Source organism: Chiloscyllium punctatum, chromosome 2 (genome assembly GCF_047496795.1).
Source record: "Chiloscyllium punctatum isolate Juve2018m chromosome 2, sChiPun1.3, whole genome shotgun sequence".
Classification (NCBI taxonomy): Eukaryota; Metazoa; Chordata; class Chondrichthyes; order Orectolobiformes; family Hemiscylliidae; genus Chiloscyllium; species Chiloscyllium punctatum.
In genome coordinates this window covers 47,825,708-47,851,036 of record NC_092740.1, presented here as the reverse complement: position 1 = coordinate 47,851,036, position 25,329 = coordinate 47,825,708, and the positions used below count along the sequence as shown (strand labels likewise).

Here is a 25,329-nt window from a genome sequence, read left to right as displayed (position 1 = left end):
CACAGACTTTCATCAGATCAAGGGTGGCACAAAGTCCCGTTTTGAGGCTGTCAGGTAACCATGATAATCCTGGAAGTGGTTTTATTTTTACTATTCTAATATTCGCACTGCTGTATCAATCGTTTAAAATATTTAGCATTGAAGGATGGGGTGGGGGGGGGGAATAAAAACTCTAAAGAACAGGTCAATTAAGATTAGCTGGGGATTTTGAAGCGAGATCAGTGAAGATTTTCTTTCAGAAAGTACAAGACTCCTCATATATTGTTGGCTTATTCAATGTGCAAACACTGCAGTAGAGTGCATGAGCATTGTCATATTTCCTACTGATTTGGTATCCTGAACCATATGAAGAAACATTGTCTGGTAAGACTTCTTATGCTTTGCTTAATACAAAGACTTGGCACCTGCCTTTTAGAAACCTTCACCTAAAAATTGCAATTGTTCCAATAATATCTATATTACTGGTAGTTGTTGTGCCTTTTATCGGTTGTTCCGTTTTGATTCCAGCTTTGATTGCCATTGGTGGTCAAAATGACTGTTCACCCACTCGTACCCTCTTCTGCTTCTTGTGTTCTAAAGATCTGTTTACAACTAAATCAGACAAGATTTCCTGCATTTGAAGTGTTAGGTGCAGAAAACTGATCTGCAGACTTCGATCTCTACTTGCTTCCTCCGTTGCTGAAATAGATTGGAGGTGTTATTTCTGTAGCATTAATTGAATTTCCCTGACGTATATATGTTTCATCGCTGCATTGTCACATTTGACTAAATTGAGTTCCATAAGTCTGGGGGTTTTTTTGTGCATTATGATGGACTAACCCTTTCCCTTTATTGGAAATTCTTGCAAAAATTCAATTTTTTTCAATTTCTGTCAAATACTCACAGAGTAAGAGATTTTTAAAGTTTAAAATGTTGATTGTTGGTTTGGGTTTGAATGCTGTAATTACCCCTTTGGTTTTTGAATTTGAATCCAGTCTCACTCTGAACAAGCTGTTTTACTGTCGATCTTACTTGCATATTACAGCATTTTTTTTCATCTGAGAGAATCATTCCTTCCTAGATGCCAAAAGCTTTAACAGTCACTTAAGGAGTACATTTCATTTTATAGTATCTAGTCATATGAACAAAAAAAATTCTGACATCTTTTATTGAAAATTCTAAATTTATGCTATTATGCTAAGTTAATATCAACAAGTAGCAGAATAGCATGCCAATTTATCAAGAATAAAACAGTTTCTAAGCATCCACTAAGCATCCATAATTTGCTATACCACAGAATCTAGGCTTGCATTTACATTTTGTCTTGACCAAGATATACTGTTATATTAAATTAGTAGAAAATCGTAAATTCATTTAAAAATAAAATGGGGGATAATGGGCCTGATGCTGACTTTATGGAAGTTGTTGGGATTTGAGTGAGTTTAAATCTTGTAAGATGCCTTGAAGTTTGATTTTGTTAACAGCAAATACAGGACAACAATCTTCACCAAAAGATTTCAAGACTGTGGAATTCATCGCTGTACAAGCTACTGGTACAATGTTAATTGGAATGTTTCAAAAGGAAAGTAATACTACTTAGGTAGCATGTTTCAATTCTAAAGACTAAGTGCCCTATTGACAAGGATAATTAGGAATGTAAAAGGCTTATTCCTGTTCCTTGTGCCTAAAGAGGAATAAACAAGAAAGAATTCAAAGTAGAAAATAGCAAAACAATACTCTAAAAACAGAAAAGGAAATTGTGTTAGAATAGTGTTAGAAGACTGACAAAAACTCACTAAGCACTGATAACAATTACTAATGGTTAAAACAGACATCATACTGTTGCACAGACAGGAAGGAGGAAAAGGAGGGAGTGTTATTCATTGGGGACCCAATAGTTAGAGAGTCAGATAGAAGGTTTGTTGGGAATAAATGAGACTCACGGTCGGTGTGTTGCCTCCTAGGTGCTAGGGTCTGTGATGTCTCGGATCATGTTTTTGGGGTCCTGAAGGGTGACGGTGACCAGGCCCAAGTCGTGGTCCATGTAGGTACCAATGACATAGGTAGAAAGAGGGATAGGGATGTAAGGCAGGATTTCAGGGAGCTAGGGTGGAAGTTGAGAGCTCGAACAAATAGAGTTGAAATCTCAGGTTAGTTACCCGTGCCACGTGATAGCAAAGCAAGGAATATGGAGAGATATCAGCTGAACATGTGGCTGCAGGGATGGTGCAGGAGGGTGGGTTTCAGGTACATGGATAATTGGGGCTCATTCTGGGGAAGGTGGGACCTCTACCAACAGGACGGTCTTCACTTGAACCAGAGGAGTACTAATATCCTGGGTGGCATATTTGCTGGTGCTAGTCAGGGGGGTTTAAACTCGCTCAGAAGGGGGATGGGAACCTGAAGTGTAGTTCCAGTGCACAGGGGGATGAGAGTAAGGAGGGCAGAGACAAGATTTCAGGGTCACAGGAATGTGCTGGCAGACAGCAAGGTGGTTTAAAGTGTGTATATTTCAATGCCAGAAGTATCCGAAATAAGATAGGTGAGCTTGCAGCATGGATAGGTACCTGGGACTTCAATGTTGTGCCATTTCAGAGACATGGATAGAGCAGTTAGGAATGGATGTTGCAGGTTCCAGGATTTAGATCTTACATTAAGAACAGGGAAGGCGATAAAAGAGGGGGAGGTGTGGGGTTGTTTGTCAAGAACAGCATAACTGGGGCTGAATGAACTTTTGACGAGGACCCATCTACTGAGGTGGTATGGCTGAGGTTAGAAACAGGAGAGGAGAGGTCAAACTGCTGGGAGTTTTTTATAGGCCTCCATAGAGTTCCAGGGATGTGGAGGAGAGGATCGGCAAAATGATTCTGAGTAGAAGTGAAAGGAACAGAGTGGTCATTATTGGGGACTTTAACTCCCCCAACATTGACTGGATATGCTATAACTCTAGTATGTCGGATGGATCAGTTTTTGTCCAATGTGTGCAGGAAGATTTCCTGACTCAGTATGTCAAAGAGCCGACAGAGGGGAGGCCACACTGGATCTCATGCTTGGTAATGAACCAGGCCAGGTGTTTGATTTAGTAGTAGGTGAGCAATTTGAAGAGGGTGACCATAATTCAATTATGTTTAGTTTAGTGATGGAAAGGGATAGGTACATGCCACAGGGCAAGAGTTATAGATGGGGAAAGGGCAATTATATCACGATTAGGCAAGACTTAGGATACATAGAATGGGATAGCATGGGATGCCGGCGATGGGGGCAATCGAAATGTGGAGCTGGTTTAAGGAACAGATATTGCGTGTCCTTGATAGGTATGTCTGTGTCAGGCAGGGAGAAAGTGATAAGGTAAGGGAACCATGGTTTACTGAAGAAATTGCATCTCTTGTTAAGAGGAAAAAGGAGGCTTATGTGACATTGAGACGAGATGAGGCAATGGAGAGTTACAGATTAGCTAGGAAGGATTTAAAGAAAGAGTTAATAAGAGCAAGGAGAGAGCATGAGTAGTCTTTAGCAAATAGAATAAAGGAAAACCCTAAAGCTTTCTATAGGTATGTGAGGAATAAAAGGATGACAAGGGTAGGAATAGGGCCAGTCAAAGACAGAAGTGGAAAGTTGTGTGTGGACCCTGAGGAGATCAGAGAGGTGCTAAACAAATATTTCTCATCTGTTTTCACTCAGGAAAAGGAGAATATTGTAGAGAAGAATGAGATATGGGATATTAGACTAGAAAGGATCGAGGTTAGTAACGAGGAGGTGTTATCAATTCTAGAAGGAGTGAAAGTAGATATTTTCCCTGGGCTGGATGGGATTTATCCAAGGATTCTCTGGGAAGCTAAGGAGGAGACATTGGAGCCTTTGGCCTTGATCTTTGAGTCATCATTGTCCACAGGTTTAGTACCAGAGGACTGGAGGATCACAAATGTATGCCCTTGTTAAAGAAGGGCAGTAGAGATGACCCAGGTAATTATAGACCAGTGAGCCTTACTTCTGTTGTGGGAAAAATTTTGGAAAGGATTATAAGAGATAGGATTTATAATCATCTAGCAAGCAACAATTTGCTTGGAGGTAGTCAACATGGTTTCGTCAAGGGCAGGTCATGTCTCACAAACCTCATTGAGTTTTTTGAGAAGGTGACCAAACATGTGGATGAGGGTAGTTGACATAGTGTACATGGTCTTCAGTAAAGCCTTTGACAAGATTCCACATGGTACGCTGTTGGAGAAAATGCAGAGGCATGGGATTGAGGGTGATTTAGCAGTTTGGATTAGAAACTGGTTTTCTGTAAGAAAGCAGCAAGTGGTGGTTGATGGAAAATATTTAGCCTGGAGTCCAGTTACTAGTGGAAGGCCACAAGGATCTGTTTTGGGACCAATGCTGTTTGTTATTTTTATAAATGATTTGGACGCAGGCATAGGCGGATGGGTTAGTAAATTTACAGATGACACTAAAGTTGGTGGAGTGGTGGACAGCGTGGAAGAATGTTGCAGGTTGCAGGAGGACTTGGATAAACTGCAGAATTGGGCTGAGAGGTGGCAAATGGAGTTCAATGGTGAAGTGATTCACTTTGGGAAGAATAACAGGAAGGCAGAAAACTGGGTCAATGGAAAGGTTCTTGGAAGTGTGGATGTGCAGAGGGATCTTGGAGTCCATGTACAGAGATCCCTGAAAGTTGCCACCCAGGTTGATAGTGCTATTAAGAAGGCATACAGTGTATTAAGTTTTATTGGTAGAGGGATTGAGCTCCAGAACCGTAATGTCATGCTGCAACTATACAAAACACTGATGCGGCCGCACTTGGAATATTGTGTATAGTTCTGGTCGCCCCATTACAGGAAGGATGTGGAAGCATTGAAAAAGGTGCAGAGGAGATTTACCAGGATGTTTCCTGGTCTGGAGGGAAGGTCTTATGAGGAAAGGCTGAGAGACTTGGGTCTGTTCTCATTGGAAGGAAGAAGGCTAAGAGGGGATTTGATAGAGACATACAAGATGATCAAAGGATTAGATAGGGTAGACAATGAAAGTCTTTTTCCTAGGATGATGACGTCAGCTTGTACAAGGGGGCAGAGCTACAAATTGAGGGGTGATAGATTTAAGACAGATGTCAGAGGCAGTTTCTTTATCAGAGAGTAGTAAGGGCGTGGAATGCTCTGTCTTGCCAATGTAGTTAACTCAGCCATATTAGGGGCATTTAAACAATCCTTGGATAAACATATGGATGATTATGGGATAATGTAGGGGTGTGGGCTTAGATTAATTCACAGTTCAGCTGAAGGGCTGAAGGGCCTATTCTGCACTGTATTGTTCTATGTTCTACCTTCTATAAGGGAAAGCCATAGGCCGATAGCCTTATTAAATTCTTTGAAGAATAGGAATTCACAACTGAATGGAATGATCAGGGTGGCATGGTGGCTCAGTGGTTAGCACTGCTGCCTCACAGCACCAGGGCCCCAGGTTTGATCCCAGTATCAGGTGACTGTCTGTGTGGAGTTTGCACATTCTCCCTTTGTCTGCGTGGGTTTCCTCACTCCATCCAAAGATGTGCAGGTCAGGTGAATTGGCCATGCTAAATTACCCAGAGTGTTAGGTGCATTAGTCAGAGGGAAATGGGTCTGGGTGGGTTACTCTTCGGAGGGTTGTGTGGACAGGTTGGGCCGAAAGGCCTGTTTCCACACTGTAAGTAATCTAATTTTTAAAAATTGTGTTGAATAAATAAGCAAATAAGTACATCATGGATAAAGGAATAGAAGGTTCTGTTGACAATGTGGGATGAAGTGAGATGAGACATCTGTTTTTTCTGTCTGCTGAATGCCTTTTTCTGAAAGTTCTGTGTGGAAAAGGATAATAAATGACAACAGCGACAGAAATTACTGTGAACTCACTTCCTCCTAATTTCTTGGTGTGTTTTTACAAGCTCCCTCTTTTCCCATTGGGAATTTACTCTGTGTCTTTCAACTTACCTAATGAAATCCCAATTCAATTATTTCCAATGGTTGTAAACATTAGGCTCTAGTGTTTCCCACGGTAGAACAAATCAAATAAATGCAATTAATCATTAACATTGCATAGGTAAATTATTTCGATTTAATCTGCAACTTTCCAGTATTAAGCTTTATCCACTAAATTCAACGAATACGAAGGGTCACTGGACCCAAAACATTAATTCTGATGTTGCTCAATAGATGTTGGCCAGACCTGCTGAGATTTTCCAGCAATTTCTATTTTTGATTCAGATTTCCAGCATCCACAGTTCTTCTGTTTTGTTTTTCATATCTTTTAATGCAATCTTTTACTATTATATCGTACTAAGCTCGTAACACTATTACCACACCTCACCAGTCTAGTGACATTACTACTATATCACACAAGACTAGTAACATTACTAATACACCTCACCAGCCCAGTGACATTACCACTATATTGCACTAGGCAGGTAAGATCACTACCAATCCTCACCAGTGACATCAGGAATGTTGAAGGGCCTTTGCCCAAAACATCGACTGTCCTGCTCCTCGGATGCTTCCTGACATGCTGTGCTTTTCCAGTGCCACGCTTTTCGACAGCAACATGACTACCACACCTCACCAGCCCAGTGACATTAATACTATATCGCACTGGGCTAGTAACATTACTACCACACCTCACCAGCCCAGTGGCATTACTACTATATCGCACTGGGCTAGTAACATTACTACCACACCTCACCAGCCCAGTGGCATTACTACTATATTGCACTGGGCTAGTAACATTACTACCACACCTCACCAGCCCAGTGACATTACTACTATATCGCACTGGGCTAGTAACATTACTACCACACCTCACCAGCCCAGTGACATTACTACTATATCGCACTGGGCTAGTAACATTACTACCACACCTCACCAGCCCAGTGACATTACTACTATATCGCACTGGGCTAGTAACATTACTACCACACCTCACCAGCCCAGTGACATTACTACTATATCGCACTGGGCTAGTAACATGACTACCACACCTCACCAGCCCATTGACATTACTGCTAAATTGCACTAGGTTAGTAACATTATGACTACACCTCACCAGCCCAGTGACATTAATACTATATGGCACCAGTCTAGTAACATTACTACTACACCTCACCAGCCTAGTGACATTACCACTATATCGCACTATGCTGGTAACATTACTACCACACCTCACCAGTCCAGTGACATTACTTCTATATCGTATTAAACTAGTAACATTATTACCACACCTCACCAGCCCAGTGACACTACTAATATATCGCACTAGGCTAGTAACGTCACTACCACACCTCACCAGCCCAGTGACATTACTACAATATCGTACAAAGCTAGTAACATTACTATGACACCTCACCAGCCTAGTGACATTACTACTATATCACACAAGGCTAGTAACATTACTACCACACCTCACCAGCCCAGTGATATTACTACTATATCGCACTAGGCTAGTGACATTACTACCACACCTCACCAGCCCAGTGACATTTCTATTATACCGTACTAAGCTAGTAACATTATTACCACACCTCACCAGTCGAGTGACATTATACTATGTCGCACTAGGCTAGTAACATTACTACCACACCTCACCAGCCCAGTGACATTAATACTATATCACACAAGGCTAGTAATATTACTACTACTCTTCACCAGCCCAGTGACATTACTACTATAATGCACTAGGCTAGTGACATTACTACCACACTTCCCCAGCCCAGTGACATTACTACTATATCGTACTAAGCTGGTAACATTACTATGACACCTCACCAGCCCAGTGACATTATTACTATATCACACTAGGTTAGTAACATTACTACCACACCTCACCAGTCTAGTGACATTACTACTATATTGCACTAGGCTAGTAACATTACTACCACAACACACCTGCCCAGTGAAATTCCTACTTAAGCGCACTAAGCTAGTAACATTACTACCACACCTCACCAGTCTAGTGACATTACTACTATGTCGCACTAGGCTAGTAACATTACTACCACACCTCACCAGCCCAGTGACATTACTATTATATCGTAATAAGCTAGCAACATTATTACCACACCTCACCAGTCTAGTGACATTACTACTATGTCACACTAGGCTAGTAACATTACTACCACACCTCACCAGCCCAGCGACATTACTACCACACCTCACCAGCCCAGTGACATTACTACTATGTTGTACTAAACTAGTAACATTACTACCACACCTCACCAGCCCAGTGACATTACTTCTATATCGCACTAGGCTAGTGACATTACTACCAATCCTCACCAGTTCAGTGACATCAGGAATGTTGAAGGGCCTTTGCCCAAAATATCGACTGTCCTGCTCCTCAGATGCTTCCTGATATGCTGTGCTTCTCCAGTGCCACACTTTTCAATAACAACATGACTACCACATCTCATTAGTCCAGTGACATTTCAATGTCTCTCTAGTCCTGTGCACACTACAATCATATTTTCACTAATCCAATGATATTATAATCTAATCTGACTAATCCAATGACATTATAACTATATCCAAACCTGACATCCTTACTTGGTCTAACCTACGTGGGACCAGACCCACAGCAATGTTGTTGTCTCTTAATTGCTAGCTGAACAAATAGAGATAGGCATTAAATGCCGGCTTAACCAGCATCGCATAATCACATGGTGAATTTAAAATAATGATTACCACTATATCACCATCTTGGGCCAGGAGGGGGCTAGACTGATTTTCTCCTTGAAACGCTTGAGGAATTTTGTACAGCTGGTGGCATTTTGAAGGACAAGTCAAAATAACGTGCCTTCTCTAGCTCACATCAATGTAAAAGAAAACACAGCTACAAACTTTTTTTTTCCCTTTGGTATTTAATGGTTTCTTTTTACGTTGTTGTAGAATTGTAAAAGCTAGCTGGAGTATAAATGGAACAGGAACCTTCATTGCACATTTAATAAAGGCCGGAACTGCTTTTAGAGCCACAAGTGATGTTCACAAATAATCAGGACCAATAAAGTATTGGCAATTCCAGAACAGCAGATCAGGGAAAGAAGCTTACTGCCATAAGTTGATATGTATTGTGCCCTTTTGCTCGTTCAGTATTGACTAATTGTTGCAAAGTAGCTAGCATGGTCCAGGACTGTGTGCTTAGGGATGCACTAAAGCTTGGGGTAGACACTGGAAAGGACAGTAAGAAATGGTCACCACCTGAGGTCTTTCAGTTATTAAATGTTTAAAGCTGGAACTGGGTAAAACCACTTGAGCTTAATGTTTGATGTAATGAATATTTTAGATATTAATTGTAATTCTAAATGTGGTGAGTAGCATTGTTATTGGATGACTTGGTTTGCATCTTATGCAATGTCAATTTGAAAGATCATTTACGATATATCTATGAATATGAATCAAATATATTTTTGAAAAAGTAAGTTCTTTCAGCATCCTAGAACCACTGCAGCTGCCATGGTCACTGCTAATAAGGCAAGTTGGTGTCCAAGTGAGCAGTGAGTAGTCTCTCAAGCTCTCCATGATTATAAGAATATAGATCTTGGAGCAGGAGTGGGCAATTCAGCTCCTTGAGCCTGCCGCACCGTGTAATACAATGATGGCTGATCTCATTTGACCTCAACTCCAATTTCCTGCCCACTCTACATCACCCTTTGAACCTTTAATCCGTCACTAATTTTAAAATCTCCTCTTTAAATTTATTCAGCGTCCTGGCATCTGCTATGATAAATTCCATAGATTCACAGCTCTTTGAGAGATTCTTCCTTGCTTTGGTTTGAAACCTGCCACCTCTTAGCCTAAAACTACAACTTCTCATTCTAGATTGCACCATAACAGGAAACATTTGTTCTGCATCTAATTTGTCAATCATGTTTAGCATCTTACATTGTTCAATTAGGTCTCCTCTCATCCTTATAAACTCTAGCAAGAGTAGGCCTAAACCACTCAATCTCTACTCGAGTTAATCTCTTCAGGTACACGTAGCAGTTGCACTGCTTGTTTTGCTATCTCATTCAGGCACCAATCAACTTTGAACCATTTATCACCTAATCCACCACGGAATTGCAGTTTAGTCTGAGGTTTAGAAAGTGGTTCTGATATTTAGTTTCTAAACTGGAGTTACTTTTAAACCCTGAGTCCAAGCCCTTGGGGCTTGGACATGTTATCAAGTTTAGACAACTGAGCAGATTTCTAATTTCTATATGAAGAAAACATTGAAATATGATTCTGGACTTTGGCCCCTGAGTTGGGAGAATCGTGACAGTCTCAAAGTTCCTGTCGCTGGAAGGACTCTTCAGGCATGGTAATGGAGGGACATGAGAAAAGGGTGGAACTAGATTTTATGCTTGTTGTTCTTCACAATGCATCCGATCGGGAATGAGTAAATTAAAATGCAATTTAAATGATGGGCAAAGGTTATTAAGATAGATTATATACTCAGCAATGCTCAAAGCACAGGATGCTAAATATCAAACTGAAAAGGTTAATTTTACAGTAACTACCTGGAAATCTGCAATAAATGTTTCAATTGCAGCCACTTCATACAATACTTTGCCCCATTGGGAATAAATGTCACACTTATCTATATTTACATTGCAAAGACCTTACACTCTATTACGTGAAACAGAAACATGAAAACTAAACATACTCAACCAAAACATAGATAAACTGTTGAAAGCAGAGAATATTTGTCCACTTGATTCAGCATTTTATTCAGCCTCATTTTATATTTAGTTTCTGCATTATTTTTATCTTTTATTTCCCATTTTCCCAACTGCTGTTACTTGTTCCTTACCTTAGATCAAAGTGTTAAACACTTATTGATCTGTCATTGATAAATGGCGAAAAAAAAATCTTTAGAATTCAAAACGCTCCTACAGAGATCATTTCAAAGCTTCTGCCTCTGTGGTGTGTTTCAAACAGAGAGAAAAAAATTGCTTTGAGGGAATAGATTTTACAGTACAACCCAGTTAAAAGGATGTTATTAACTCAGTGGGAGAATAAATTCCCAAAATAGACTCAAACAGCAACAGGATCAGGCTTCACCCAGATTGGAGATATTTCTATTGACCATTTTCATGCGTCTTTCTACGGATTCAACTGAGGTATCAACCCGGAAAAGTGACAGGAAGTTGGTCGGAAAGTGTAATTTCTTCAAAAGATATTTGCACCTCTTTCCATTCAAGTCAAGCCGGTCAGAGTATGAGGGAAATACCTGAGGTGGTTGGCCAACTGTTGTAAGAAATTGTATGACCTCACATCCAGAGATTCAAAGGCACAATCATGTCAACATGATAACATTAACTACCCTCAAACCAACATTGTAATGCTCCATCTACTCAATGAGAGCGTTGGCTTAAGATGCGGGCCAAGGGCAGGTTTGGAGCTTTGACCATATCGCAAACTTCAAATTTACCTTTTTATATTGACAATGCTTGTTGGCTATCACCATGGAAATAAGTGTTGGTTAGAAGACATAATGTAGTGCAGCTTCAGTGGAAGAAATGTGCAGCATGTTCTTGTGATAATCAGATATACGCATGCATAGGGATTGTGTGGTGAACCAACTTGTTAAGTGAGAGGTGTCCATTAGTGAAAATAATTACTTAATCACTGAGTATCAATTGTACCTCCCTCTTTGAACATAATTGCAGCAATGATGCATTCATGTGAGAAAAGTATTCTTGGGTTTGTGGCAGTTCTGATAAGGCTACTATTTTACCCCTCCAGCTGTGCCACTGAATGACTAAGTAGTTGAAGTGTTCCGAGGCGGAAGATGAGGCGTTCTTCCTCCAGGCATCTGGTGGTAAGGGAACGGCGGTGAAGGAGGCCCGGAGGAAGAACGCTTCATCTTCCGCCTCAGAACACTTCAACCCCAGGGCATCAATGTGGACTTCAACAGTTTCCTCATTTCTCCTTCCCCCACCTCACCCTAGTTCTAAACTTTCAGCTCAGTAACTGTCCCCTTGACTTGTCCGGACTTGTCCAACCTGCCTACCTTCTTTTCCATCTATCCACTCCACCCTCTCCTCCTTGACCTATCACCTTCATCCCCTCCCCCACTCACCCATTGTACTCTATGCTACTTTCTCCCCACCCCCACCCTCCTCTAGCTTATCTCTCCACGCTTCAGGCTCACTGCCTTTATTCCTGATGAAGGGCTTTTGCCCGAAACGTCGATTTCGAAGCTACTTGGCTGCTGCCTGAACTGCTGTGCTCTTCCAGCCCCACTAATCCAGAATCCGGTTTCCAGCATCTGCAGTCATTGTTTTTACCTCGTTCTTATATCTGTACCTATTGATGTCGAGTACCCACCCACAGTTAGCTAGCCTCTCTTATCTGGCTGCTGGCTCCTACAGCACAAATTGGACTCAGCACTGTCCTCATGACTTGTCCTACCTGCCAATCTCCCTTCCCACCTATCCGTTCCACCCTCCCCTCTGACCTATCACCTCCAGCCCCACCCCCATTCACCTATTGTACACTTTGCTACCTTCTCCCCTGCCCCCCCCCCTCCCCCGCCCCAATTTATCTCTCCACCCTGGAGGCTCCCTGCTTTCATTCCTGATGAAGGGCTTTTGCCCGAAACGTCAATTTTCCTACTCCTTGGATGCTGCCTGACCTGCTGTGCTTTTCCAGCACAACTCTAATCTAAACACAATAAAAAGGAGTTCATCGCATTCTACTAAGGATTTCAATTCTTCCACCCTCCTGACACACTCTGTAGTCACTAGTTCTCTCACTCACACACAGTGTAGTTAACCTTGTTCTCTCTCACACGTACTTCAATCAGTCCCTCTCTCCATGCACAGATTGTAATCAGCTTCTCTCCTGCCTCCCTTGCACACACATTGTGATCAGCCTCTTCCCTTGCAGACATGTTTCCCCAAGTTTCCACTACAATGGGGTGTATTAAATTCAGGCCAATTAACCAGCCTTTCCCTCCCATCTTACCACAGCCACCAAACCCCCCCAAACAGCCCACAGTATAGACTTGTTTCACTAGCCATTTTTATGTAGAACTTTAAAACATCATTGAGAGTGGGGCTTTATAATGAAGAACCCTCTCTATTACCTGCTGTTTCCTTCTTGAAGTGGAGAGTGAACTCATTCTTTGGTCATTAATGGGTCACTCTGAGGAAAGAGTCATAGTTGTGAATCAATCTCCACCCCCAGCCAAGGTTAACCTGGGGCTTGCCTTGTCAGTCGTGGTGCCCTGTAGTAACACCATGGCATAAACTGTAGCTCGAAGGCCATTGAATAACCAATGGCGATACCAGGACAAGAAGATCTCGCTATTTGCTAACCATAAAGTAATAATTATAATTAATACCAATAAAACTGATGTTCTCCAATTTGGCACCCCACTAATGATTACTTGCAAGACAAAGCATCAGCAAAATGAAAATGGTGAAATATCTTCTGGAAAAGCAGGCAGACCCTAATATTCAGGACAAATCAGGAAAGACTGCTTTAATGCACGCATGCATATAGCAGGCTGGTGTAGAGGTCATAGCATGGCTGCTGGCAAGTGGAGCTGACCCAAGTTTAGAAGAACATTCTTTTCAAGCTTACAAGTTTGACAAGTGTAACCTGGATAATAAAGAACTATTAAAATTTATTACATGGCAGCAACGTCTGCTCGAAGCACAGTTGAAAGCAGCCGAGAAGGCTTACTCTGACAGGCCCTCGTTGGCTAAGCTACAGAGGATCACAGGTCTGCATTGAACTCCATGCTCACACAGACAGCATTTGCAAAACAAAGGCTATTTGAGCAAGGCGACAAACTGGGCAAGTACTTAGTGTGTCTTGCCTGGAAAAGGAGTGTCCCCAATCCATTACATTGATCAGGGAAGTTTCTAGAAACCTAACCTGTGATTCTAAGAAGGGGAAGAGGGGTTAGGGTACACTCCTGTGTAGAATTCCAGTGAAAGTGTGGGGGAAGAAAGGGCGGGAGACAGTGCCAGGACTGTTCTCGGCAGCATTTCAGTGAACCGAGTTCATTTTTAATCATTGCACCTGTAAATAAAAGACGTAATCAGGGTTGAAGCAACTCTTTGACATAATGTTTCAATCGGGACCTTGAGATCCCCTTCGGATAATCCGATATTCGGATAATTAAGATTCCTCTGTATGTCAGCTCCAGAAGTGGGATCAAAATTACATAAGATTTTGTTGTACATGGACGATATCCTCATATTTTTGACAAACCCAGCAGTTTTGGTGCCTCATCTGATACAAAGTGTCCAATCATTTGGCACCTTTTCGGGTTACAAGATCAATTTTCCAAAATCAGAAGCTATGCTTACGGGTGGTCTTACAAAATACTAGGTTTTGAGGGCAAATCTTGATTCCCTTTTAAGTGGTCACAGAGGTTTTCCTTATTTGGGTATATTCACTACTCCATTTTTCGATCGACAAAATCAAACTAGAGGGGAGGCACTTCCAGTTTCTGGGTATACGTCAGATAGCCCTCATTAAAATGAACATTCTCCCCTGTCTATCGTACCCTATGCGAATGCTCCTCTTGATTTTCACTCAGCAAACGTTCAGGAGACTGAATGGCTGATTCAGTTCTTTTATCTGGCATCATAAGCAGCCCCTTATTAAGTTAGCTGAATTGCAATTGCCTCATGGACTGGGGGGAGTGGATCTCCTGGACATTATAAACTATCAACTAAGCTCACTTTTATCTTATGTGAGTGACTGGGCTTGTAGGAACCCTCTTTCAATATGGTTAGATATGGAAACCTCTCAGGCAGGGTGCCCCCTTACGAGCTTGCTGTTCCTGGACAAAATGAGGACAGTTAATGAATATTGCCACAACCCAATAATTATTAACACTGTTAAAACATGGAGGGCAATGTGGCACAGTGAAGGCAATATTGCCAAAACATCTGTTTTTACACCTATAGTGGCTATGCCAGGTTTTCAACCAGGGTTGGTGGACTCAGGGTTTAAACTTTGGGCAGTTAGGGATGTTTTTTGCATGGGTGATTTATTTGAGGGGGACACAATGATATCATTTCACCAGTTACATTGGAAATACGAGCTATCTAGCAGAGATCTCTTTCATATTTTTCAAATTAGAGATTTCATTCAAAAAAGGACTATATTTTTAACCGATCCCTCCAGATTCGACATGGAGAAGAGGGTGCTCAGTGCTAAGAACACACTTTCTGTCAGCACTCTTAACACCTGTTTGGGTGGGGAGCCTCCAGACGAGATCAAACGGCTTTGCAGGCTGTGGGAGAGAGAGATTTGGGGTCGAGATCTCCACAGAGACATGGGAAGATAAGGACATGAGACATGGGGAGACATTGGGAGAACGCAAGAAAGATCTTGATTTGCAATAGCACCCATGCTTTCCAGTTTAAGATTCTCCACAGGGTCCACTTGGCTTCAGATCGTTTATCAAAATTTAAACCTTCACCATGTCCCAAGTGCAAAATGAGTATGGGCACTCTTACTCATTGTCTCTGGTCCTGCTGTACGTTCCGAACATACTGGAGCAATGTGGCAGATGCATTAGAGAGGATCTTGGGGACAATGGTGGAAATGGACCCGATTTCCCCTCTTCATGGCCTGCCCAGTGTATTCCCTGCAGACGCACATAAGAAAAAACTTTTCAACATCCTTACTTTTTGCGCAAGAAAGAATATTCTTTTTGGCTGGGTGTCTGAAAATCATCCGAGTTTGTCAGGTTAGCATAAGATAGTTATGGATCATATCCCTTTGGATTTTCTGACAAGTATGGTGTATCATAAAACTGAGAAATTTTATGAGATGTGGCAGCCATTTTTGGACTATCTGGACACAGATCTGTCAGCCACACTAGCAAGGGCTTTTATATATCTGTAATGATTGGATTTTATGAGTCTAATGCCCAGAGAGGGAGAACTGTGAACGTATGAATATGTGAAAATTAATGCTCTTGATAGCTGCGAGCCAGTGTTTTGTCTTGCTGATAATAACATTATAATTATTAATTTATTATTTTTTAGTTAATCATTAGTTATTATTTATTTTATATATAGATTTATACATGACTGTAGTTTGGTTTTATGTTTTCTTGTTCTTTCTTTGTGCTGTTTTGAATTATATTGTTTTGTATTTGTTGTAATATCAAAAAGTCTATTTTTCAATAAAAGTATATATATTTTTAAAATTATAACATATAAGTTTGTCTCATATAATGTAAGTTGTTGAAATACCTTTATGTGATCATTTCAGCCCAGCTGAGTGTCAGACTTCAAGAACTTCTAGACAGTCAGAGAACCTTGGGAGATGGACACAGCCATGGAAGTACGCACAGATGGTAACTCTCTGTTAAAAGCTGTCTACCTGAGCAGACTGCGCCTCACCAGATTACTGCTGGAAGGTGGAGCTTACATCAATGAAAGTAATGAACGCGGCGAAACCCCTCTAATGATTGCTTGCAAGACAAAGCATGTGGACCAACAAAGCATCAGCAAAGTGAAAATGGTGAAATATCTTCTGGAAAACCAGGCAGATCCTAATATTCAGGACAAATCAGGAAAGACTGCTTTAATGCACGCATGCATAGAGCAGGCTGGTGCAGAGGTCATAGCATTACTGCTGGCAAGTGGAGCTGACCCAAGTTTAGAAGATCATTCAGGTGGTTCTGCTTTAGTTTATTCAGTAAATTCTGATGACAAGGAAGCCCTCAAGGTACTGCTGGATGCCTGTAAAGCAAAAGGAAAAGACGTAATTATCATCACAATGGACAAGTCACCCTCAGGCAGGCAGACGACTAAGCAGTATCTAAATGTACCCCCTTCTCCGAACATTGAAGATCGCCATTCACTCATCTCTTGCACTTCACCCTCCGATATTGAGCTGAAAACATCATCACCTCCCTTAACAAACAATATAGTGAAAGATAAGCAGGTTTTTAACTTCAGAGACCCAGTTCACCTCTTCAGTGACAAAGATTCCTCTGATTCAGCTTCTCCAAACAGGAGGTCTAGCCAGTCACGACCTGAGGCCAAGTTTCCACAGTTGCAAAGGTTGAACTCTGAACCCTGGTTGGCCATTCCTTCTTCACTCTCATCTCAGCACAAAACATCTTCATTTCATGAAGAGATCCAGAACCTAACCACAGAAGAAAACCTCTCCCTGAAAATCAATGGCTTAACTCTTCCCAAGCGACTCTTTACCAGGCATCAGAGTATTGATGTTAAAGAGACTGCAGCCCTCTTAAGAACCTTAGACCAAGAATCAGCTTTAACTGCTCCAAGAAAATTTTCCTGTGATGAAATACACTCTCAACCACTTCACCCAGGGCTGTGCTGTAATAATACAATTCCTGTGGACCAGGATCCAGATTCAATGCAAACAATTTCTGTTTCAAGTTTACAGAGTATTGTCCAGAAAAGAAACTTGGGCCTTGATCATTATAATTCTGACTCACAGCTCACAATATGTTCAAAGCAAACAGTAACAGATGAAAGCAAAATGTTACTGGATCGGAAGAAAATGGTTACTTCTCCATTATCTGTACTAACCAGTTCGAGAGAGTCTCTGGATAATTTGCCAACTGGCTCTCTGAGCACTGCAGGCAAGAAACACACTGGGATTTTGGAGAGGCGAGGTTCAGGGACCCTGCTCTTAAATCAGATTTCACAAACACGACCAGGCTACCTCCCACCTTTAAATGTAAATCCTCATCGTCCAGTACCAGATATCACAGCCAACAACAAAGGCCCTGCATCACTCCCCAGTGCCACAAAGTCTCTAATACCATCAGCTCCAAACACTCAAAAACGAACAGATGTCAAAACCAAAAAGATGTTGTTCAGGAGACATTCAGTCCAAGTAGAGCAAATGAAACAGCTGGCAAATTTTGAGGAAATATTTGGACAGTGAAGGCTTTTGCACCATAATAACTAATAGACGACCAAGGGATACACTCAAATTTTGGAAAGAAAGACATTAGTCTTCACAGGTTTCATTGAATTAATATCTAAAATTTGTTTCCACTTGTTGATATCATGAAACAAACTTTATTTTCAGTTAGCGTACATCTCCTGGTCAATCCCATGTTAACCCCAATGATGCAGACTCTCAGTATCATCAGACACCACTTTCCAACTGTGATGTGCACCAATGTTAGTTAATTAATTAATTCAATCTCAACAATAAATCATAATGATACATTTTGAAAGAATGATGTATATATATGTAGAATCATCAGGAGCGAGAGCAAACTGGGAATCAGATGAGAGATCACGGTACAGTATCGGAGTCCCATGATACTGGCTGCTTGTGAAGTCCTATTCCTCTGTACGGTTGTGAGTATTTCTTGTTGTTATGAAGACTTGATTAGCAAACAGTACAGTAGTTTACCTGTAGCTACTGTATGGCTGCATGACAGAACAGTCGATATTCTTTCAGTTTATGTTTTATTATCCAAATATACTTAGGTGTATCCAGTAGGCTTTATGGAAAATTGATAGAAAGAAAGGTATGTGGTCCATCGAAGAAAAGTCACACAGCGCACTAAATTTTAAAAGTCTACAACAATGATCTAGTTGTAAACATTTCTGAGGTATCCACATCTCATTGGATATATTTCAACTTTTTAATGGTTGATGAAACTTACCTTTCCTGAACCTCGTTGGCTCCATTGCCAGGGAAACTGTAACCTGCATGGCTGACACTCTGACCAGCTCTTTCCTAAAGTATTAGTATCATCAATGTCTACGGCACAGAAAAATAGTCTTTGACTTATTAAATCTGCGCCAGTCAAAAAAACAACTACCCAACTATTGTAATCCCATTTCCCAACACTTGGTCTATAGCCTTGTATGCTTTGATATTGCAAGTTTGTCAAAGGCCTAAGTATACCTAAGGACCTTGTTTCGCTATTGGATTGGCCCGAGTGACTGAAACAAATCATCCGTTTTGTTAAGACCAATGAAATTGCGGTTGTGTGTTGAATCCATAGAGACGTCCACTAACTCCATAATGAAGCCAATTCCACTAGGAAATAACAAAATCATCTTTTTGTTTATTCATTATGAGGTTTGCAACCAGAATGCATAATTAGTTATACCAAATTCTAAATCAAGTTTGAAAGTTTGCATATTTGTTTCTGCACCTACATATTCATGGATAAGCTTTGGGATTTCCTGTACTTATACTATTGGAAACAGTGTAACCCAGACATTCTCAATTTGTCATGAAGGAGAATGACTTGTGATTCACAACTGTGTTGGGAGTCACTTCGCACAGGACAATATTGTCTCTTGTGTATTTATTTGGAAATAATAACAGCAAATCTTCAGAAACAACATCTACCCCAGAGCAATACTTAGAAACTGATGGATTTAATCACTGATTTTGACAATTGCAAATCAATTTACATCTCATAACTATGTTTACGTAATGACTCATATTTTCAGTGGCATATTACAAAATGGTAATGTACACTTTATTATTTGAGGGATTAGTAATTGGGTTTGATTTTAAGCTCATCCAACCAGGCAGAAATGGATAGGATCCAAATGGCTGTAATTTTTACACTTTACCCAGTTTTAGTCTCACAACTTCAATGGAAAGAGAAACCGAAAAGGGAGTAATCCCAAAATCCAATCTATTCCCATTGGTTCCCCATTGAATGAATTCAGTTAAAATTACCATATTCCTTTTTTAATAAAATGAGTTTGAAGGGAACAAAAAAAAACAGGTAGGGTGGATAACAAATAGCTTTTCTCATTCTAACATAAAACATAGGCCCTGAATCTCCTCATTGTCTTTCATGTTGTTGTTATGGCATTAATGTGCTTCTTCGCCTCCAGGATTTAGTATTATCGTATTAAAAATACAAATGGAACATCACAATAACATAAATATTTCAGGCTATTTCTTGGCATTTTACTGCCCCAGCTGCCATTCAGACTTCTATGACTGATTTTGTTTACTAATTCTTTACAATCACCAACTAGTTCTGAATGGAACACTCCAATCTAATGGCAGAGGAGGAGTGACAGTGAGATACATCATTCAATAACAAAAGGTAAGGAAAGAATTAACTTGACTGCAAATGGTTCCCTCAATGCCATGTATTCTGCACTGAGAGGATGACAAGCCACTTACAGTCGCCAAGAGTTGTGGAAGAGTGAGATTGGTCTAAACAATGGTTTCTCTTCCAATGGAGATGCATTTAGTCTGGATTCAGTGTGAAACCATGTGTGAGAATTTCTATTTTTAAAAAATTTAAACTGGTTTCGAATCAACTTGTTTAGATATGTTGTTACACACCTCTGGAGTAGGTGGGACTTGAACCCAGGCCTCCTGGTCCAGCGATATGGATATATCACTACACCGCAAAAGCCTCAGAAGTTCATTTCCCTGAAGTTTAATTGTCAACAGATGCAATATTAATTGCTTTGATTCAATTCCATTTCATTTCCCACAGAGGAAAGGCACCTGACCATCATATACAAAGAATTAATTAAATCATACTGACCATTTGTCTCACATGAAGGTACCAACTCTTCAAAACAATTATCCAATTATCTTGCTACTGTGATGATCTTTGACCTGGAAGCAGTATATACGATGTCCCTGGTTTACGAAAGTCCAACTTTCAATGCTTGTATAAATCTGATATGAATGTATTCCCATGCAGTGATGTAATTTTAAAGATGTGACATACGAACATTTTCTGTACTTACAAACAGCTACTTCATATCGTCCTGCCTTGCCTTCTGACTTGCATCAACTTGTGAATAGACTCAAAAATGAAACTTCTTCACAACTCAAAATTGCTTGTAATAAGAACTTTTCTAATTTCATAAACATTTATCGATTTCATGGACATTTTAAGAAGGGTGTTTGTAAAGGATTGTTCAGACTTTGCATCAATTGAAATGTTCTTGGACAATAAGAAATACTCACCTGTGTCTCTTGATAACCGATAACCTGGAAGTAATATCAGCAGGGAGCAAGTTAACAGACAAATGCTGTGTGACTGACAAAAAAAAAGGGAGAGCTATAAACAGAAGAACTGGAGGATCAAGGAACAGATGCAGACAAAGAGAGAAAGTAAAAGGGGTCAACAAGAGGAACACATCAAATTTTTGTAATGAGAAGGAGAAACAGGTTACTGAGGAACAGATTTGTTTTCTATTTGGCATAAATGAGACAGGATCTCTTGGAGACAATGTGCCAGGTGCTTAAAAGAGTAAAACCTAGAAAATGTGTGAATAGTTTGGAGAGACAAATAAGCTGGGTGCTTCCCATTAGTGTCCCAACAGTGAATCAGGGAGTTATTGATTGGCTAGTTGAAAAGAAACTCTGGAAAGCTACACCATCAGAACTGTCATGCACCAAAAGAGAGGGAGTTCATAAAAAGTGTGCCTTGCTGATGATACTTGTACCTCTGAAATTTTGGAAGATGAAGCTCTGGTCAGATAGGATTCAACTTGTTGTGCATGACTAAAGAACAGTCTATTACAGAACTATGTAGCTACATAATGCCATATGTCTGTGGGAAATGATGTTGGTCATTGTGGCTGTGTAAGACATATCTTTGTTGCATTGACTCTTTATTAAAAACTATTTTTAAATTTTAAACATAATTTGCTGGTCAACCCATGTTTAAAATCACATTGGTTCTGCTTCATGTTAAAGTAAAAGCTTAAAAAAAAAGAAATCTTGTTGGTAATTTCTTAACTTAGTGACTTTAGTAAATTTGATTAATGGTACCCCAGAGAAAGCATAACAATGTCACTGCTCCTTCTCCACTGCCCTGTAATGGTTATGTCCTTTTAGGTATGTATCCAGTTTTCTTTTGTAAGTCACTTTGGAACCTGTTGCCATTATTCTTTTTAGGCAGTGTGTTCAAACTCAAAAATATCTCACTGTGTTAACATTCATGGTCTTTACCAGCCTCTCTGACCTAAACTGTTGAACTTCCCATTGGATTGGGGATGATCAGTGTCATGTCTCTGATGTCTTTTCACCAAAGTGCATCATATGAAATCTAGAAATGGCATTTTATGCAGAGCAAAACTTGTACATGAGACTTGGAAACTAATATCACCAATGTTGCATGAGGTGAAGCAGTAGTGAGACAATCATGGTTGCATCAAAACATAAGAACCAGGAGAAGCAGTAACATCATATATACAGGTCATTCTGCTATAATGTGTGTTTTATTAATACAAATTCGCTGTAACGCAATTGACGAGTTAGGAACATTGTTTCTCAAGCACAAACTTTTAAAGCTTGAATTGGCTGTAACGTGATTACGTTGCCAAACTTTAAGTGCTGTTTTTAAAGCACAATTTTTCTATAACACGGGAGAGGACAGGATGGCAACCATCACGTTAGAGAAGAACTACCTCTGGTCCCTGCAGCTTGCTCTTCAAATAATGAAATACTTTGGCCTTGCATAATTCACATAATGTTTGGTTTTCTTCCCTAACCTGTATTCAACATTTATCCTTTAACCAACATCACTCAGATAGGTTAGCATGTCATTTATCTCATTGCTGACTTTGCTCTGCATGAATTGATTGCACTATTTCTTTGTATTTCAACAATATTACACTTCAAAACAATTTAATTGTCTAAGAAGTGTCATGGGAACGATAAGTTTGTAAAAAGCTCAAGATAGCTGCATATCTGGTCTGTCACCCTCCTTATCTTCTGCTTGGTGTTCACATTACTAAGTTTTCAGTCATGCTAATTGCCCTTGAAAAAGTGATGATGAGCTGCATTCTAAAACCACTGCAGTCCTTGGGGAGTAGGAACACCAAGAGTGCTGCTAGAAAGTGAGTTCAGGATTTTGACACATTGACAATGAGGCAACAACAATGTATCTTGGCACCTAGATGATAGATGTTGTGGATTTGGAACTTGCCGTAGGAGGAGATTTGGGCATTATTGTAGTGCATTTTTTAAATAGTATACATTGCTGCCACTATGAATCAGTGGTAAAGGGAGTGAATGTTCAATTTGGTACTTGGAGTGCCAGTCCAGTGGGTTGTTTTGGCCTGGATGTTGTCAAACATTTTCAGTATTGTTGGAGCTATATTTGTCCAGGCAAGTCTGACTCGTGTGTAGATATTGGAGAGTCAGGAGGTGTGTTACTTTCCTAAACATTTCTAGCCTCTGACCTATTTGTGTAGCCACAGAATTTATACGGTCAGTCCAGTTCAGTTTCTGGTCAATATTAATCTTTAGGCTGGTGTTGGAGGATTCAATGATGGTAATGCCTTTGGAAATCAAAGGACAATTATTAGATTATCTCTTGGTGGAGATGATCATTGCCTGTCACTTAGGTGATGTGCATACTACATATTATTTCTCAGTTTCCTTCCTTCATCTGGGCGGCACAGTGGCACAGTGGTTAGCACTGTTGCCTCACAGCACCAGAGACCTGGGTTCAATTCCCGCCTCAGGCGACTGACTGTGTGGAGTTTGCACATTCTCCCCGTGTCTGAGTGGGTTTCCTCCGGGTGCTCCGGTTTCCTCCCACAGTCCAAAGATGTGCAGGTCAGGTGAATTGGCCATGCTAAATTGCCCGTAGTGTTAGGTAAGGGGTAAATGTAGGGGTATGGGTGGGTTGCGCTTCGGCGGGTTGGTGTGGACTTGTTGGGCCGAAGGGCCTGTTTCCATGCTGTAATCCAATCTAATCTAAAATTTGGACTTTGTCATAGTTTGATGCAACTGAGTGGCTTGCTGAGCCATTTCACACACATTTCTGTGGGTCTGAAGTCACACCTAGGGTAGAGCTCAGTAAGAACACGCAACCGATCTGAGGGAGACTTTGCCTGAGTGAGACAGACAGAGTATATTTAGGAATTTGATTCAAAGTAGGAATTTGGTGCAGAGGGGATAAAGAGGTGCTTGTGTTAATTTATAACGGGAGGTGAAATGAGCTGAGTGGGGAGATCAGTGAAGGGTAGGGACGGCATGTTTTTTCATTCTATCCTTTTTCAGTAAGGTCATTAGTTAGTAAGAAAATACTTCGGGGTTGTCTTTAAATTCTTATAAGTTAGAAAAGCATATTATTTGCCATACATAGATTTGCCTGAAAAACATCATAAACAAGTGAAAGTCAGGGCCAATTCAATAAAGTAATATAAGTAACCCAAAGCAGAATCCACAAGGCTCTGAGTTAGAGTTAGAGTTAGGGTTAGGGTTAGGTGTAGTGGTCCACCACAGTTTAAGAGCCTGGATGCAGTCTACTTGTTTCTGGCACTGAGGCAGGTGAGAATGTGCACAACTTTTTGTTTTGCAAGGGAAAGGGATATGGTGGTGGCTTTATAGATGCATCATAGAAAACATTCTATCTAGATGCCTCACAGCGTGGTAAGGCAATTGCTGTTCCCAAGACCGCAAGAAACTACAGATTCATGAACACAGCCCAGTCCATCACGCACACCGGCCTTCCTTCCATCTATACTTCCCGCTGCCTCAGGAAAGCAACCAACATAATCAAAGATCCCTCCCATCCCAGTAACACCGTCTTTCACCCTCTTTCATCAGGCAGAATATATAAAAGTTATAACACACGTACGAATAGATTCAACAACAACTTTTTTCTCCCTGTTATCTGACTTTTGAACAGACGTCTCAAATGTTAATTCTGATCTCTCTCTCTGCACCTTCTGCGGCTGTAACTTTAAGTTCTGCACTCTGTTCTGCTACCTGATCCACTTTGTATGGTATGATCTGCCTGTATAACACACAAAACAACTGTATCTCAGTGCATGTGACAACAACAAACTCAATCAAGCTAATGAGGATGCTTGTTCCTCAAGCAGAGAAAAAGAAAGAACAATGGTTTCTGTGACCATAAAAGTATGGTTTTAGCCTTGCTGGTGCCAGGATGAAAGATGTCACAAAGTGACTGCAGGATATTCTTTGGGGAAGGGTAAACAGACAGAGATCAAGATCACATTGGTAACCATGAGTTGGGAAGGAATATTGGGGAGTTACAGATTTTCATGTGAAAAAAAATGCTGTTCGAATAGAATAACCATTTATTATCACTTGTATTTATAAAAACAATGTAAAGTGTTTACTTTACCATACCACAGCATCTATATTAGTAACAGAAGGCATAGATAAGAAAATGTTTTTAAAAATTAAGACAAGGCCCATCTTAATTCAATTCCCAGTTCTGAGGTACCACTGCAAGACAGACATCTAGCTCCAGGGAAGCCAGGACTGAGTGTTAAATATTCCTGGGTACAAAATCTTCAGTAAAGGTTGAACAGGAGGCATTATTGGGAATTGAGTAAGGAGAGCTGGAGAAAAAGCATGTGCCAGAGATTTCAAGGACAGAATCAATTTGACT

The 25,329-nt window shown here is 40.6% G+C and overlaps 1 protein-coding gene across 1 annotated transcript; it reads left to right on the top strand.

Annotated features, from left to right (window-relative positions):
• Positions 1–19,574, top strand: ankrd34bb (ankyrin repeat domain 34Bb). Its single transcript, XM_072582296.1, has 2 exons — positions 1–54; positions 16,224–19,574. The coding sequence occupies exon 2, from the start codon at positions 16,278–16,280 to the stop codon at positions 17,877–17,879; it is 1,602 nt and encodes a 533-aa protein (XP_072438397.1). The 5' UTR covers positions 1–54; positions 16,224–16,277; the 3' UTR covers positions 17,880–19,574.
• Positions 19,575–25,329: the final 5,755 nt, after the last annotated feature.